This window comes from Phoenix dactylifera, unplaced genomic scaffold (assembly GCF_009389715.1).
Source record: "Phoenix dactylifera cultivar Barhee BC4 unplaced genomic scaffold, palm_55x_up_171113_PBpolish2nd_filt_p 000257F, whole genome shotgun sequence".
Classification (NCBI taxonomy): Eukaryota; Viridiplantae; Streptophyta; class Magnoliopsida; order Arecales; family Arecaceae; genus Phoenix; species Phoenix dactylifera.
The window spans coordinates 562,182-580,732 of NW_024067750.1; the positions used below are offsets into that span (position 1 = coordinate 562,182).

Consider the following 18,551-nt stretch of genomic DNA (forward strand, 5'->3'; position numbering starts at 1 on the left):
AGCATGTACACTTGTTGTATGAGTAAATACGTGAACTATTCTGTATTACAAAAGTTTTATAGTTCATATTTTGCATATGAGATGAATCTTAGTTGTATATTTGGAATTTTTTCATCCATGTTATGGTGAATACTAATTAATGTAAATATTTATATACCGGGTCAGTTTTGGAAGACTTAAATATATATTAGATGCTGATAGGCCTTATAAATTTGTTTAAGATTTATTTACCTTATTAAGTTTCGCTGCGATCTATTAAACATTTGCAAATTAGATTTTGGGAAAGTAACAGTCCTAATCTAAGAAAGATTTTCTTTATTCTCAAAAGAGAGAGAGAGAGGGAGAGAGTTTTCTTTCTCGATTCCTCCTCCTTAAAGTATACGTTTAAAATCTCTTTCCCACTGAGTTTTGGCATGACTTAACTATTTAAGGGAGAAATTTGAACAAGGCTATTATCAGAATTGCAAAGTTTTGAGATACAGTGTCACAGTTATAGGGTAGGAAAAAATATATTTAAATTTGCAAAATTGAAATTGAAATTGATAGTTCTATGCACGACACAAGATGGATTTTTCTAGGTCCTTGTAGGAACCTAGAAAAATGATGCTTGTCATGTTTGGCAGCCTCAAAAGTAGTCCAAGCTTCAAAGCAACCCAAAACCAATTCATGTAGGGTGAAAAAATAAAGAGAAAAAAAAAGGAGAGGTAAAGAAAAGAAAAAAAAATAGAAGGAAAGAAGAAGAAAAAGTGGGAAAAAAAAAAGAATAAAGGAAAAATGAAAAGAAAGAAAGAAAGGAAAGAATTTGAGAAAGGAGGAGAACAAGAAAAAAATAATCAAAGGAACAAGATGAGAAAAAAGAAAAAAAAAGTGAAAAAAGGGAAGTGAGAAGAAAAAAAAAAGCGGGAAAGAAAGAAAACAAGAAGAGGAGAAGGATGAAGGATATCTATCGAAATGTATAATCGGAACTACCATTGAGCCAAGACTGGACATTGGGATGTCTGGTTAATGGAGAAATTGAAATATCCCAATCTCATATAACTTAAAATCTTGCTTCAAAATTTGTTGCATTTAAGCACTAATACAAGTTTCAACCCATTTTATATATCAAGTTGCTGAGTTATACAGTGCATAATACAAATTTCTCAATTGGCTCCATCTTTCTTTTGTCACACTTCATCCAATTCATCAATTCATGCAAAAAAACTAATCTTCAATATATCTCCTTTCACACGCGCGCACACGCAAATCAGCTCTTAATCTCTTCTTAAGAGGACATATGAGGGAAATTAAGTAAAATAGTGCAGCCATGTGCAAAATGTCCGAAACCCAAGTACATCCCACCTGCCTGTTTTTTTTTTTTTTGTCCCCTATCCGAGTCAGCGACAACTCAGGCATCATCCACCGGAGGACGAATGACAAATCTTGGTGGGGCCAAAAACTAAAATGACAATATCTTTGCGGTATCTTCCACAGGAACATTCTAACCCAACCTCCGCCCACTTTCCCACCACCCTCCGCCCATCTTTTTATCTTCGCACCGCCCTTCCAATCCTAATCCCCAATCGATTCGCGAGCATCGACTTCGGAACCTTTGGTCGGTTGATCGCGGAACCATATCTTGGCATTCCGAAACCCTAGTTTCGACCCTTCCAGGTAGCTCCCTGTTCTCCCTGGTATTGGAACCCTAAATTCCTGGGAGGGAACGCAAAGGCGATGGTTTTCTACTTCAAGGCCCGGCCGGAGGCCGGCAACTACACCATTTTCATGGGCTTGGACAAGCACGAGAACGAGGAGCTCATCAAATACGGGTTTCCCGAGGACATCTGGTGATTCTCGTACCCCCCATAGTCTGTCCCCTTGCTCAGAACTCCACAAAATTAGATCTTTTTCTCATAGCTTTCAGCCTACTGCATAAATTTCTTAAAATTAAATCTTTCTATTGTTACAATCTTATATTGCATTCTGTCGCTTCGTATGCTATGCATGGGTTGCTCGTCATGTTTTTCTTTATTTCTGTTGGTTTCCCCCACCAAAGACTCCACTTTATTTTGGGTTTGGAGGTTCCATCTCTATATTATATTGCCAAATGATTATAGGGTTGGGTTTGAACGTTAATGTGGGTGATGGCCGTTAAGGTCATCGACAAATCCATGCCTGATTTCATGCACATTTTTGGACTAGTACTACCATCTCCATGTACTATTGAGAACTGAAAGAGTGCTGCATCTCTACGAACTTTGTTGCTAAAAGTTTTCCGGGCATAGAACGTATGCATATGGATCTTGATAATATCCTCGACAAATTACAAACTTGTTGATGATATTAGAAGACTTTTTAGCTGTTGCATCTGACAATTTTCTGTCTCATCCTTAGAATCTCTGTAGTGGATGTTCGCTTTGGGGGTGCGAACATATTCAACAATTGATCGGTTGAATGTTTTCACCAGTACTCATTAGGCCAGTAATTCTTGCAGGTTTCATGTGGATAAGATGTCTTCTGCTCATGTCTATCTAAGGTTGAACAAAGGACAGACAATTGATGATATAAGCGAAGGCTTATTGGAGGATTGCGTGCAGCTCGTCAAAGCTAATTCAATTCAAGGCAATTTCTACTATGCACAATTATTTTTTTAACATATCTTTTGCTATAATATTTGTTCTTGCATCATTAGTATTTGAGAGTACTGGTTAAAAGTGAGAGGTTATTGTGAACTGGGAATTGCCCCTGTCATTACACCACTCTGCCTAATAAGCAGAGGTTCTAGTTTGAATCTCCAGCGATGCATCCCCAATTATTGAGATTGGGGAATTGCGATACTGGATCATTCTCCCTCGTTTTCTCTCAAAAGATGGAATTTTATTTTTACTCAAATGAGAATGTTATTTGGTCCATCGGCATGTCTTCATTTGTTGATTTTCTTCTAGTAAATGCTTACTGTATTTCTTGCTCCAGTAATGAATCTTTTTGTGCTCACACCTATGCAAAGGTAGCTTTCTTTCTCTGTATGACCTATGAATTCACTTTGCAGGAAATAAGATGAATAATATTGATGTTGTTTATACCCCATGGTATAATTTGAAGAAGACTCCTTCCATGGATGTTGGGCAAGTGGGCTTTCACAATTCTAAAATGGTGAGCAACTATTATCATCCAGTCTGATGTTCTTATACAGACAGGAACATCAACATGCAAATTTGCAAATTAGGTAGCACTCTGCATTGCACATGTTTCATTCTTGAAATATCTCATTAGGTTCTTGAAATATCTCACAGGAAGGAGCAATAACTACTTCAAATGGATAAACGTTGTAAAATATGTCGAATTTTTTCACTAGAATGGGCAATAATAACAAGGGAGTTATGGTTTCTTGTTATCTTAAAATAAGAGTGCATTATCTATAGTGAGAATTTGTCTTTGGAAACTTAAAATGGATACATCAGGTTTATGCTTCACATTTTCACCAATAGCTCCATTTTCAAATACATCATCTTTAGCAGCAAAAATTGGCCAACTTTATTCTATGAACATATTCATCACTACAGTGTAGATAGAAGTGGAGCATAATATGACTATATGCAAGGGACTTGGTACTTCACAGATTGAAAAAGGTACACACACACACACACACCCCTTTAATAAAAAAGGTTATACACCTTCATGGCAAGTCATCCATCATCATCTTCAAGACTTGCATCATTTTGAAACTCAACTTTTCCTCCAGATTAGAATGTGCTACCTTGAAATGTATGCATTGTTATCTTTGTCTATCAATTTTGATGGACAACAAAGTTCTCTATGCTGTATGTTCTGATCTATGTAGTAACCAAAATACAATGTTAAAAGCTTCTTTTATTAGTTTATTTCCAAACAACCATGTAAATTTTCCCCAGTGCTGCTTGAGGCTTGTTGTGTAGATTGTACTTGACTCTGTTTCTTGTTGACAGGTTCACACTGTAAGAGTAGAAAAGCGCATAAATGAGATTGTTAACAGGTTGAATAAGACAAAAGTAGAACGGAGGTCAGACTTAAAAGGTAGAGTTTTGCAATTGGAGTGACTAATTTTGCAAAAATTCTTTTATTCATTCTTGTGATGTTTTTGTTTGATAATTTGAAGTTGGCGATATGTTATTGTTTTACATCTGTATATTCAATCTGGAAAATAAAAGCACTTTTGATTCTGCATTAGTCTATCTTGCTATTAATGGACAATGGCAAGTCTTATCTTACTAAAGCAAAGTTTGTGTATAATATTGAAAGTGTAAGATGGATTTAATTATTTATAAATGCTTAACTGTACAAACATAGCAAGCAGCACCACAATTGATCGTTTGAAGCAAGGTTATCTCTTCAGCCTTGACTGCTGTATAAAATAAACCAAACCAAAAATCTTATTCTTTTTGCAAGGGCCAGGCCTAATGGATCATTTATTCATGCTAGGAAATTTATACTTATGATAGATCAAGTGAGACATCAGAGAGGACTTCTCTCTCTCTCTCCCTCTCTTGCCATGATCGTTTCCATCTAGATGTTTTAGGTCTTTCTCATGTTCTTTGATACTTTGACTGCCTTTTTTGGCATTTGCTGCATTGCGATTCTGCAATGCTCTATTATCTCAGTTAAATCATGCATTGTCTGTTAACAGTTGCATTCTGTATGAATGCAGCCTGACTCAGATTTGTGCAGAAAGTTTCCTACTACATGTCACTAACATCAAACAATTATATGGTATTCTTCATCTTCTAATTCTGTTTGGATAATTCTTTTGACTGTTGGTTATTGGTTAACTGATGTGCACATTACTGGACTACCTTTTTCTGGTTCTTTATTGTTCAACTTTTATGTTGCCCCCAGTTGCTTGCCTTATCCTGTATGAATGCAACCATCTTGTTGCTGGCTCTCATATCATATGGCACTCTTTTCCCTTTTAATTCTGTCTGGAGAATTGTTACCTCCTGCCCCATGATGCTGCCACATTCCCCCAGGGGGCCCAAAAAATAATATATAAAAAATGAAAATCTTTTTCTTTTCTATTATGTATCGAATGCACCAATTGTGATTATAACGGATAAGGTTCCGTTCGTAGTTTACTCGAAATGGACTCTGATACCTATGTTCCTAGATAGAAAGGCTTGGCCAATAAGGATCCATAATCCAACTCAGTAGTGGGACAGCGTTGGGTTGTTGGGGTTATGGTAAATGGGTTATGACAACTCTTTTGCTGGTATCAGTTCATCATAATGTTCAGAGATGTGTCTGCTGGCTTGGATGCCTTCTTTTGGTTTACATAAAGAGTCGACGAATCATTATTTACAGTCACAAGTACTATGGCAATTTGACAGATTATTGTGTTTATTCTCTTGTACAGCTGAGCGAGAAGCAGTCAATGTGGCAGAAAGAGCTGAAAAGAAAGTTCACCTACGAGAGAAAGTAAGTCTTATAATTTTTTTCCCTGTGGTGTTTAGTTTGATCACTCGGTGGACAAGAAACTTGTGTATGCTTGATGAAGATTATAAGTCAATTATCAGCCACAAGCAGGAGGAAGGGAACGACCATTTTTTCCTTTCTTGGGGGGTAGGCAAAGAAGGGGGAAGATAGAACTATTATGCTAACTATTATAGTAGATAGTATAGTAGTTAACCATACCAAATTTTTTATCATAGTACATTACTTCATCGTGGGCGGATAGCGGGGATCGAACCTGCATCTTCTCCTTGGCAAAGAAATTTTTTACCATTCAACCATATCCACATTTTCTTCGTTCCTGATACGCACGCATATGTCCACACATATATGACATATATCATATATCATATATGCGGCTGGATCATATTTGTGCAGGGCCGGATACAAAGATACTATAGTAAAGTACATCAAGATTTTAATTAAGATAATCTTAATCTTATTATTATATCCAATTAATAACAATATAATTTTTTTTCGTAACTCAGATATGGTATCATGGCTTCTGATCAATATGCTTAAGATTAACATCCTTTTTTTGTGATCATATGGAATCCATCATTTCCCATAATTATAAACTGCACGACCAAGCATTTTTAAAGTTTTGCAAAATGACCCCCAAATGACTCTTTTGTGGCCTTACAGAAACGCCGGGAAGAGATGGAGAGGCTTGAGAAGGAGAAACAGGCGGAAATAAGGAGCTACAAGGGCTTGATGATTGCAGACAACATGACATCTAACAAACAAATTGCATCCAATGATAAATCCTTGCAAGAACTTGAAGAGGATTTCATGTGATCCCAGCTCCAACGTACATCAGCAGGTAGCTCAGTTTCAAAATGTGGTCAACGTGACAAGTCGAAAGCTGTGGCGTGCATTGTGTGATTCCATAATTTCATTGTGACAATCTGTAGACTTGCATCATATCCTGAAATATCAGCAGTGAAATTGTCGTTCTAATCAACGGCTCGTGCTAGTATTGTATAACAGTATTTATAAATTGAAAGTTACCTAGACTTCATTGCTATATTGTTGATATGTGCTTGGACATCGTTTTCATGTTGGTTGATTACTCTTCTTGTCAAGTTTCATTAGTTTATGATGGTTCTGATGCTTACAATTCATTCCTTGGTGGATGTAACCCAAATTTTGGACTGTCTGGGAGAGAAACTGACTCAGAAGCTAGCATGCAAGCATGCATGCGTGCTAATTTGGTTTGCAGAGGTTAAAGCATATGAAAGAAAGTACTGATAGTCGTGATCTTTGTTGATACATTTTTACTTTCAGCTGATACACTCATCGTTTTCCTTAAACAATAGCTAAACTAACTTGAATATATGTATACACAGTTGGCATAGGAGTGCTCCATAGTTTATCCTATAACAGTAGAGACAATCAGAAAATATTCTTACTTCAACTTTTTAATCAATATTATCAGTTATTACTATTTGTGGATCACCCCTTGTACCAATAGAATGAAAGCCAGAAGGATTGCTAGATGCATACCCTTTAAGTCTCCTCTAAGTTCATGTTAAAAGCAATTTAATGGAACCTGCCGTGTAAATTACCTCCTCCTCTCTTTTTTCTAACTTTGTTTCGTTTTTGGCAGGGGGTGATTGCAAAGGGTAATAAGTGCTGAGATGCAGAACTTCTCTCCAAATCGAGAGCATTAGTAAACTTTAGTTTAAGCTCATCTTCACTTGGTTGCTATGAGCTCAATCGAATAGAAATCGACAAATCTGTACATTAACTTTACCAGGTATATATTTACAGTTAAAACATTCAACATCAAGAAAAGTTCAGAGGACTGCAGACCATTATGAGCTTTGCATCCAGATTGTAGATACATATTACAACTTGTCGACTTCCACTGGATTAACAAAACAGCTACATTTGCCAGTGTGACTTCTCCCTCTTTCCAGCACGGAGAAATCAATAGTAACTAAGAGTGGTGATGTAGGTGAATTCACAGCTGCAAGTTTGTGGCCGCAAACAGGCACAGGACATCCAGATAAAATATGCCCTACTCCATTGAGAAGCTATGAGATTTCAGTAGCAAAACTAAAAACATACAAGAAGCATTCCATGAAACATTGCACATACCTGGACAAAAATTTACTCTGACATCACTGCTTCTCATGTACCTATAGCTTCTATGTCCCAACACAAGTAGGAGAAAACAGAATGAAACTGAATGATTGAATCGCTTCATGCCATTTGCAGTAGAAAAAGGGCAGCAGCGATTCCTATGGAGCATGATTTGGAGTCCTCACCAATTAACTTCCAGTAGCATGAAAACTCCATCTTCCTAGAAAATTGAACACCAAGAAAAGGGAAGGTTTTTGTTAGCTGCCATCCGTGAATTGAGCTGAATCAGGAACTTGGATCCACAAAACAGTAGTACAAACTCATAGACTATCTCTAGAGATCATATAAATTTTAAAAGAAAAAGGGGAACTTCTGAAAATTGACTTCAACAAACAGAGTTCCAAAAAGAATTGAGAAATCACATGATGTTAAGCATGGTGATATCTGAGTTGAATGTGTCTCTATTTCTCGAAACAAAAAAACACTGCATCTTTTCTTAAAGCTAGTACGACAATCATCTTATATATCAAGAATTTCAATTTAAATGTTATGTTGTTGCAGCTCAGGCACTTACCCATCGTCATAGCTAAAAGTTAAGGCACCAGTCATGACAAAGAAAAACACTTGAAGAAAATATTCATAATAACTCTGATGGGGACATCTGACCATCCTTCCGTTTAGTCCCTTGTTGCTGGAAATTGGACCCGGGGGCGATCGTCGGTCGAGGAGGGGGAGCGGCGGTGGACACAGGAGAGCGGCGGTCCGTTGGCGGGCGGCGTCCTCCGTCGGGGTGCCTGCAGAAAAGCCGGTGGCCGGGTCTTCCGGCGCCGGCCCTCCGATGCTTAAGTCAGAGGGGGGCAATCAGTGTCAAAAGGAGGAAGAAGGCAGAATATTTTGAGTTTTCTGTGTCCCCCCCTTTGAGAAGTGAGGGTTCCCTTTTATAGGGGGTCGGTGTACCTGTGATGTGATGGGGCGAGGCCGTCGTACGGCTCGGCATGTTGCTTGGACGGGCAAACGATCGGGCGAATCATTGCATTAATGTCGGAAATGAGGCCGTCGTACGACCCGAGCTGGCACACGATCGAGTGAATTATTGCATTGGTGTCGGAGGTGAGGCCGAGATCAGAGACTTATCACGGTTGATTGGACTCCGCTGGGCTGATTTGCCGTAGAGAGCCATGGATCCGTAGACAATAGGAGCCATGCGCATTAATTGTTGAGTAAGCCGGAGGTGCGCATTAATTGCTGAACAGGCCGGAGATACGCATTAATTGTTGAGTAGACCGGAGCTTTGCATTAATTGTTGAGTGAACCGAGGCGCATTAATTGCTGGGGCAGTGGCAGGATATGGTCCTCGGCCGGACTTCGGAGGGGTTCAGCCATAGTAGGTGGTCGACAAGGACCGACCTTTGGGGTCGAGAATTCTCCAGGTCGGGCATTCAGAGGTCGGACGCCGACCTCGGTCGTCCAAGTTCGGCGGCTATGCGGCCTTTTGGAGGCGGGGTTATTATATTGCTGGAGGAAAACTGTATTCCCCCAACACTACCCCCCGACTTCCGAGTTCGAGCGGCTTGCCAGCTCGGACGTGGGAAGTAGAAGTTGTCATTAAGGTTACTGAGGCCGAAGGGGATCACGTCTGCACCCTTATGCACCTCGAAGCTTTTAAAACGGAGTCTGCGCCTTTTGGCTCTTCGAGGTTGCTCTACATGGCGAATTTATACCGGGGTTTGCGCCCTTACACATTCCGAAGCAGCTACAACGGGGACAGCACCCTTTGGATCTCGGAGATCGTTTTGTACGGCGAACTCATGATGAGGGTCCCTGGGCCCAATGGGGCGGCGCCTCGATCTCGTGGTCGAGGTCCCCCTCTTAAATGGGTACGCCGTCTCGTGCCTCAAAATGAACACGCGGCTTGATCCGAGGTCAGATGTTTCTGATCTCGTATTGGTAGGATAATGATCCGGGGAGGCGGAGGTTAAATCGACGCTCCACGTGTCCCTGAGGCCTATTAAATGGGGGGAGCGGGAGTGACGTGCGCTCGTCTTTCAAGATGGTCCGATTTTGCGGACCCATAATGAGGCCGTGAGATCCGATGGGACGGCGCTTCGATTTTGTACCCGACTTATTGATCTGGAGTGAATGCAGTGCTTCGGCTTTCGAGGCCGACACGTGGTGCAATCCAGACGGGGGGTGGGAACCGAACCCGCCGATCTGGGCCGTCGGGAGGGTCTATATAAACTCCACGAATCTGCCCTAAGAGTTCTATTTGGTTGCCTTTCGTTTTTGCCGTTTCCTCCTTCGCTCCACCTTTCGACCAATCTTGCCGACGGTGCCCGGAGCGATTTCCGGCGACTTTTCCGTAGGTTCCCACCCTGTGCTAGCTAGGGTTCCTCTTCCTCCTCCTCTTCACTCCCTTTACCTCTAGTTTATTTCATTTCTCTGTAAAATGGGTTCTGGTCCAGAGGAAGTAGGGTCGAGTCTGTCGGGGGAGGAGTTGGAGTTAATCCGCTCCCGGTTCTTCTTCCAGCCCGGGTTTCGTCTCGAAACCGCGGGGCCGGAGGACAGGGTGACGCGGCCGCCCCCAGGTCGGATCGCAATTCATCGCGAGACGCTCTGGGCCGGTCTTCGGTTTCCTGTTCATGAGTTCGTGAACAACTTGCTGGTAGAGTATCAACTCGTTCCAGCACAGCTTGCTCCAAACTCGTGGAGGACCATAATTGGGTTCTTGTCCTTGTGTCTTGCGCACGGGATCCCGATCTCGGTGAGTATTTTCCGCCGGTGTTTTTTATTAAAGAAAAACCCGGCGGATGCAGGGTGGCTGTACTTCGCCTTTCGGGGCGGTATGTCACTCTTCCAGGGTGCCCCTTCCTCTATTCACGATTGGAAGGTAAAATTTTTCTTTCTTGTGTCCGAGGTGCTGTGGGGGTTTAACTCGAGGTGGGGGCACCCTCGGCTGAAAGCTCTCAATAGGCTTTCCGAGCCCTCGGGGAGGGAGCTGAGGGTCTTGGACTCCCTACGGGCCCTCGGGGAGGGAGCTGAGGGTCTTGGACTCCCTCCCGTAGGAGCTCGGGCGCCTTGGCGAGCGTGGGCTTGAGTTCGGCGTGCCCCGAGGATAAGAGTAGCCGCATCGTTTTGTTTTTATCTGTTTTCTCTTTTTACTAACATTGGTCTGACACTTAAGACAATTTTTGGTTTCAGACATCCCCCATATGCCGACCAGTAGCACGTCCCTCTTCTCTCGACTGAAGAGGCGGGAGGCCGAGGCCGGGGGGGCTATTCCCCAGCCTCGGAAGAAGTCGAGGTCGGCCGGTGCTTCCACATCGGCCGGGACGAGAGGCCCGGAGGCGGGGGCCTCCACAATTGATCAGGGGCGGACATGGGCCGTCGGTGATGCGGGCCCAGCGGCCCCCCCTTGTCCCGCCCTCGTTGCCCAGCGGGAGGGGCCGGCCGTAATTCACTTACGGCGCCCGGGGCCTGAGCCGACCAGAGGCCCCGAAGTTAGAGGTCCCGAGGTCCCTAGCTCGGACGAGCCGAGCTCTTCAAGGGTCCAAAGGGAGGAGTCGGCCGAGCCAGGATCCCCACTCCTCGAGGGGAGCTCGGCCATCCACGACGCCGATGTCGCACGCGCCGTATTCCGGCGTGCAATGCTTCCAGCGGACCGGGCCGAGTTCCAGAACTTGCCGCTGGAAGAGATCGTCGATGGTACTTACCGCAATACCGCTCGGGTAAGCTACTTTCCCAACTTTCCTTAGACTACTGGCGAATATGTTATGTTTTTTAACTCGTGATCGCTTTACCCTTTTTCTCTTGCAGTATATCCACGAAGTCGACACCCTAGTATTCATTGCCCAAGGGTATCAAGAAGAAACTTGGCAAACAAGCCGGCAATTGGAGCTGGCCAAAAAGAAGATCGCCGAGTTGGGGGCGGCGCTGGCCGAGGCCGAGGCGCGGAGGGAGGCCACTGAGGCCGGGCGCCTAGCAATGGTCGAGGTGCTTGAAGAAGAAAGGAGTGCCCATTCTTTGGCCAAGTCAGCTCTGCGCGCCTCGGAGGCGAGCCTGGGGGAGGTCCAATCCGAGGTCGCGGGCCTCAAGTATGAGGGCGGGGTCCTGCGCCTCAAAATCGAGCAACTGGAAGCTCGAGAAAGGAGGGCACTCGAGCGGGCCGAACATGCCGTAGACTCCTTCAAAGAATCAGAGGAGTTTCGCGACATGTTAGAGGAGGAAACCGTGGATGGGTTTCTCCGCGGCTTTGAGAACTTCCGGAGGCAGATGGCTCGGTTCTGCCCCCAATTCGATCTCTCCACGATTCGTCCGAAGATGAGGTTGGGCTGCGACTCCGACGACGACGTTCCTGATGCCCTCGCGCCCGAGGAGGAGTCTACCGAGGCTGAGGCGGACTCAGCCGCGCTGGCGGTGACGGAGGCTCCCCCTTGCGGAATTACCGAGGACGCTCCTGAGGTGCCCGCCGAGGTCCCCGCCGCAGACCTCGAGCCCGTGTCCGCCGAAGGCCCCCAGGTCATTGCCATAGATGACCCTGAGGGCGACGCCGACGCTGCTGCCGCCTCTTAGGGCGTAGACTTTGAGGATGATAGTGTTATTTTGATGATTAACAAGCAATTATCTAGAGTATGTTATAAGTTAAATCGATACTTCATTTATAAGTCTATTACTCTCAGTATATTTGGATAAATTGATATAGATACATTTCATTGTTTATTTGAATGAATCTAACCTTGAGATGCAGCAAAGTGTGGATTGAGTCGACCCAAAGGATGATTGGGTCGACCCCGGCACATCAAGAAAGCATTTGGCACACTTCTGCAAAAATGGCACAAATGAACAGTGAGTTGGGTCGACCCAAGGAAAGCATGAGTCGACCCAAACATCAAGATCCTCAAACAGAAGACAGAAAATGGTTCTCTGGATTTACTGAGAGGGTCGACCCAAGATATAGTTGAGTCGACCCAAGCTTGAGTCGACCCAAACCCTGAGAGGGTCGACCCAATGGCAAGACAGAACAGAAGACAGAAAAGGTTCTCTGAAAACCCTGTTAGGGTCGACCCAAGAAGAAGTTGAGTCGACCCAACTGAACCTTGAGTCGACCCAAAGAAAGATTGGGTCGACCCAAGTGAAGGAAGGCTGAATTTCAAGTTTCTGTGGATTCTGAGAGGGTCGACCCAAGGAATATTTGAGTCGACCCAAGTGAAAGTTGGGTCGACCCAAGGACAGGTTGAGCCGACCCAAACACGGGCAGAAGCATAACGGCTAGTTTTGCAGATGTACTTTTTGTCCTTCCAACAGTGAGTAACGGCTAGTTTTTGAATTCTAACCATTGGGGCTTGTCCAATGGAGGTAGGAAACTATTTAAAGGGGCACTATTCATCAGATAGAACATCCTTTTCCAAAGAATATCAAAGAGAACACAAGAAAGAGAAAGTGCCCTAATCTTCTTCATCCAAGTGCTTCATTCAAGAATCAAAGAAAAGTGGTTGAGCAGATTCAAAGAGTCATCAAGAGCTCCATCCACCCTTAAAGAGAGAAGCATCCTTGACAAAGAAGAGAGAAGTCACTTCAAGCGATAAATACTTTCTAAACTCTTCTTTGTTGATTATATTGTTTTATTTGCTCATCTAGGAATTTAAATCTTCCTTCTTTATTTGTTAAACTACTTGTAAAGGTTGGTTGGTTAGTCCGCAAAACCAACGGAATAGGTTGATTGGTGAACCCGGAAAACCAATTGTAAAGGTTCGTTGGTGAGCCCGTAAAACCAACAAAGGTTCGTTGGTGAGCCCGTAAAACCAACATAGGTTTTTGGTGAACCCGGAAAACCAAAGTGTAAAGGTTTTTGGATTGTGAGCCCGAAAAACAATCCAACTGTAATCCGCGGAATTATAGTGAATTCCCAAGGGGTCGCTTGGGGAGTGGACGTAGGTGCTAAGGAGAGCACCGAACCACTATATTTCTTGTTGTTTGTATTGTGAGTTGTTTAAGTTTACTAACTCATCATTTAACACAAGTAAGATAATTAAAATTAAAAGAAACCAATTCACCCCCCCTCTTGGCTTGTCACCTTGGGCAACAAGTGGTATCAGAGCAAGGTGCTCCAATAGTACTCATTGATCTCACAATCAAGAGTTAAAGATCATGACAACCCAAGTGGGATGTTCTATGAGTGAGGGGCAATCTACAAATAGACCACCTCTATTTAATGGCACAAACTACACATATTGGAAAGCTAGGATGAGGATATTCATTCAAGCTTCAGATTATGAATTATGGTACATCATAACTAGAGGACCTCACATACCCACACTTAATATAGAGGGCACTATCATACCCAAACCAGAAATGGATTGGAATGAAAGTGATAGAAGATTGGCACAGTTAAATGCAAAAGCTATAAATGTACTTTATTGCTCATTAGATGTAAGTGAATTTAATAGAATATCTACTTGCATTACTGCTAAAGAAATTTGGGACAAACTTGAGGTCACTCATGAAGGGACCAATCAAGTTAAGGAGTCAAAAATAAACATATTAGTACACAAGTATGAATTGTTTAAAATGGAATCTTCTGAGTCCATAACTGATATGTTTACTCGTTTTACTGAACTTATAAATGGGCTTAAGAGTTTGGAAAAATCTTACACTAATTCTGAATTGGTGCGAAAAATTCTCAGGTCTCTACCAAGAATTTGGGAGGCCAAGGTAACCGCAATTCAGGAAGCTAAGGACCTCAACACACTGCAATTAGAGGAGCTTCTAGGATCACTCATGACCCATGAGTTGACAATGAGGCAAAATTCAGAAGATGAGGTTAAGAGAAGAAAGCCCATTGCCCTAAAGACTACCACCCCTAAACAACTAACTGAATCGGAAAATTCAGATGATGATGATGAATTTGATGAAGAAGGGATGGCTATGCTTGGAAGAAAATTCAGAAAATTTATGAGAGGTAAGAATAGATTTTATAGAAAGAAACCCTTCCTCAAAGGTAGCTCAAGCAAAGAAAAGGGTAAGGACAAAGAAAAGGAAAAAGAAACTCCTATTTGCTATGAGTGTAACAAACCCGGGCATTATAAGATAGATTGCCCAGATTTGAAATGGATGGTAAGAAAACTGAAAAAGAAGAACTTCATGGCTGAATGGAGTGAAAGTGAGGAGTCAAGTTCGGAAGAGGAAGATCATCAAGAGACGGCCCAAATGTGTCATATGGCCAATGACGATGAGGTAGATTCTGAACTTGACTGTGATTTTACTGTTGATGAATTACATGATGCATTCTTACAACTCATGGAAGAACATAAGAAACTAATCAATAAAAATAAAGTTCTAAAAGAAGAAAATCAATCTCTTGTCAAAGATAAGTTAAAACTATCTCATAACTATGAAACATTAAGTAGAAAACTTACAAACGAAACTAAGAATCTAATTGCTGAAAATATCAAGTTAAAAGAAGATGCTGAAAAATATAAATCCTTGGTAGATAAGTTTACACTTAGCTCTACCAAACTAAATATGATTCTTGACAGTCAAAAAGCTGTATTTGATAAGGCTGGTTTAGGATATAAAATAAATAGGAAACAAAAATTCTTAAAGAACATTTTTGTAAAAGCTAAAAATGAAAATATTACTTGTCATTGCTGCAATAAATTAGGACATAGAGCATATGAATGTAACTATAGAAAGTCCAGTCAAAATAAATTAAGTAATAATCAAAAGATTAAATTCAAGAAAGTTTGGGTTCCAAAAGGAACATCAAGTACTAACCCTAAAGGACCCAACATAGTTTGGGTACCTAAAGCTCTTTCTTGATCTTGATTACAGGGGTGTCTTGCAGCTGATAAAGTGGAAAAACGATGGTATCTAGATAGCGGCTGTTCAAGACACATGACCGGTGACGTAGATCAATTTGTCACCTTGGAATCAAAGAAGGGTGGAGTAGTAACCTATGGAGACAATGGTAAAGGGCATATCATTGGAAAGGGTAAAATTTTCATTACTCCATCTATTTTTATAGAAAATGTCTTATTGGTTAAGGGATTGAAACATAATCTGCTTAGCATAAGTCAATTTTGTGATAAAGGGTTTAAAGTCACATTTGAAGCATCTGTATGCATAATCACAAATCCTAAAGATAATAGCATTGTACTTGTAGGACAAAAGCAAAGAAATATTTACTTGGTAGATCTTCATGATTTAGGCAAGAAAAATGGATTATGCTTAATTACTAATGAAGAAAAGAAAAATGAAACAAGTTGGCTTTGGCATCGTAGACTAGGACATGCTAGTATGGAATTAATCTCAAAACTAGTCAAGAAGGAATTGATAAAGGATGTGCCAAAATTGATTTTTGAAAAGGACAAAATCTGTGGACCATGTTCTTTGGGAAAACAAACTAAATCATCTTTCAAATCAGAGAATATAGTATCAACAACTAGGCCTTTTGAACTTATACACATGGATTTATTTGGACCCACTAGAACTGCGAGTCTAGGAGGGAAGAAGTATGGACTAGTTATTGTTGATGATTTTTCAAGATATACATGGGTTTCATTTTTGGCACATAAGAATGAAGCATTTTCAGAATTCTTGAAACTTTATAATAATATCATAAATAAAAAGAAACTCACCTTAGTAGCAATTCGAAGTGATCATGGTACTGAATTCGAAAATTAACACTTTGAAGAATTTTGTACTAAAAATGGAATTTCACATCAATTTTCAGCACCTAGAACGCCTCAACAAAATGGGGTTGTTGAAAGAAAAAATAGGACATTGGCAGAAATGGCACGCACGATGTTGTGTGAGTCAAATCTTCCAAAGTACTTTTGGGCTGAAGCTATAAGCACTGCTTGCTATATTCTAAATCGAGTTTTAATACGACCAATAACCAAGAAAACTCCTTATGAACTTTGGAAGAATAAAAAACCAACTGCTAAATATCTTAAAGTATTTGGATGTAGATGTTTCATCTTAAACAATGGCAAGGAGGATCTAAGTAAATTTGATGCCAAGTCAGATGAAGGTATCTTCTTAGGATACTCCACATCTAGCAGGGCATACAGAGTATTCAATAAAAGAACTCTAGTAGTGGAAGAGTCAGTCAATATTATATTTGATGAGTCTGATAGTGAGTCTGCTAGGAAAGAAAATATTGTTGATGATGATACAGGAATTATCGACTTTGAAAAGTTGAATATTGATGACGTGCCAATTCAAGATAAGGGAGATGATTGCGTGCCACCACAATCTCAAAACTTGCCAAAGGAATGGAGGTATGCATATGGACACCCTAAAGACTTAATCATTGGTGATCCATCTCAAGGGGTAAGAACTCGATCATCTCTTAAAAATTTAAATGATTATCTTGCTTTTGTTTCACAATTAGAACCTAAGACTTATGAAGAAGCTGAAAAAGATACTAATTGGATAAATGCCATGCAAGAAGAATTAAATCAATTTAAAAGAAGTAATGTATGGACATTAACTGAAAGACCAAAGCATAACTCAGTAATTGGAACAAAATGGATATTTAGAAATAACTTAGATTAAAATGGAGTAGTTATAAGAAATAAGGCTAGACTTGTAGCTAAGGGATACAATCAAGAAGAAGGAATAGATTTTGATGAAACATTTGCTCCTGTAGCTAGATTAGAAGCTATTAGATTACTTCTAGCATTTGCATGTTTCATGGATTTCAAATTGTATCAAATGGATGTGAAGAGCGCATTCTTAAATGGTTTTATTGAAGAGGAAGTATATGTAGAACAACCTCCTGGCTTTGAGAATCATGAATTGCCAAATCATGTGTTTAAACTACATAAGGCATTATATGGATTAAAGCAAGCTCCTAGGGCTTGGTATGATCGATTAAGCAAATTTCTGCTTAATAATGACTTTAGTAGAGGAAATGTAGACAAAACACTATTTCTCAAAAGAAAGGACAAAAATCTATTAGTGGTTCAAATATATGTAGATGACATAATCTTTGGTGCCACAAATGATACTCTTTGCAAAGAATTTGCTGATTTAATGCATGGAGAATTCGAAATGAGTTTGATGGGAGAACTAAGTTTCTTTCTAGGATTACAAATCAAACAAACTAAGGAAGGCATTTTCATTCATCAAACTAAGTATACAAAGGAAATACTAAAGAAGTTTGGGAATGAAAATCATAAGGGAGTAGGCACACCAATGAATCCTACTAGTAAGCTAGACAAAGATGAAAAAGGGAAGAGTATTGATATTAAGCTCTATAGAGGACTAATTGGATCCTTGCTCTACCTTACTGCTAGTAGATCTGACATCGTATTTAGTGTAGGAATATGTGCTAGATACCAATCGGATCCTAAGGAGTCACATTTAAGTGCTGTTAAAAGAATCCTTAGATATTTAAGAGGAACTACCAATATAGGATTATGGTACTCAAGAGACTCCTGTCTAGATTTACTTGCATATTCAGATGCTGATTTTGCCGGATGCAAATTAGATAGGAAGAGCACAAGTGGCACATGTCAATTCTTAAGAAATAACTTAGTATCATGGTTTAGCAAAAAGCAGAATTCAGTGGCACTGTCCACAGCTGAAGCTGAATATATAGCTGCTGGTAGTTGTTGTGCTCAAGTACTATGGCTTAAGCAACAACTAGAGGACTATGGAGTTAAGCTAGATAATATTCCTATTAAGTGTGATAATACTAGTGCCATCAATCTTACTAAAAATCCGGTTCAGCATTCTAAAGCCAAACACATAAAAATACGATATCATTTTATTAGGGATCATGTGCAAAATGGAAACATATATATTGAGCATATATGTACTGAGAAACAATTAGCCGACATATTCACAAAACCATTGAGTGAAGATAGATTCTGCACGCTAAGGAGGGAATTAGGCATATGTGATCCTTTTTATTGAAGAAATATAAAAGGGAGCAAGTAGTCTCATGATACATTCCTCCAATTTCTAAAAACCCATGAAATATGAGTCAAACTTGTTAT

General features: G+C 40.9%; 1 protein-coding gene across 1 annotated transcript; it reads left to right on the top strand.

Annotated features, from left to right (window-relative positions):
• Positions 1 to 1,476: 1,476 nt before the first annotated feature.
• Positions 1,477 to 6,498, top strand: LOC103721533 (coiled-coil domain-containing protein 25). The gene is made up of 6 exons (XM_008811797.4): positions 1,477 to 1,826; positions 2,474 to 2,601; positions 3,029 to 3,132; positions 3,945 to 4,032; positions 5,366 to 5,427; positions 6,106 to 6,498. Exons 1-6 carry the CDS (start codon positions 1,714 to 1,716, stop codon positions 6,256 to 6,258), a joined length of 648 nt encoding a protein of 215 aa, XP_008810019.2. The 5' UTR covers positions 1,477 to 1,713; the 3' UTR covers positions 6,259 to 6,498.
• Positions 6,499 to 18,551: the final 12,053 nt, after the last annotated feature.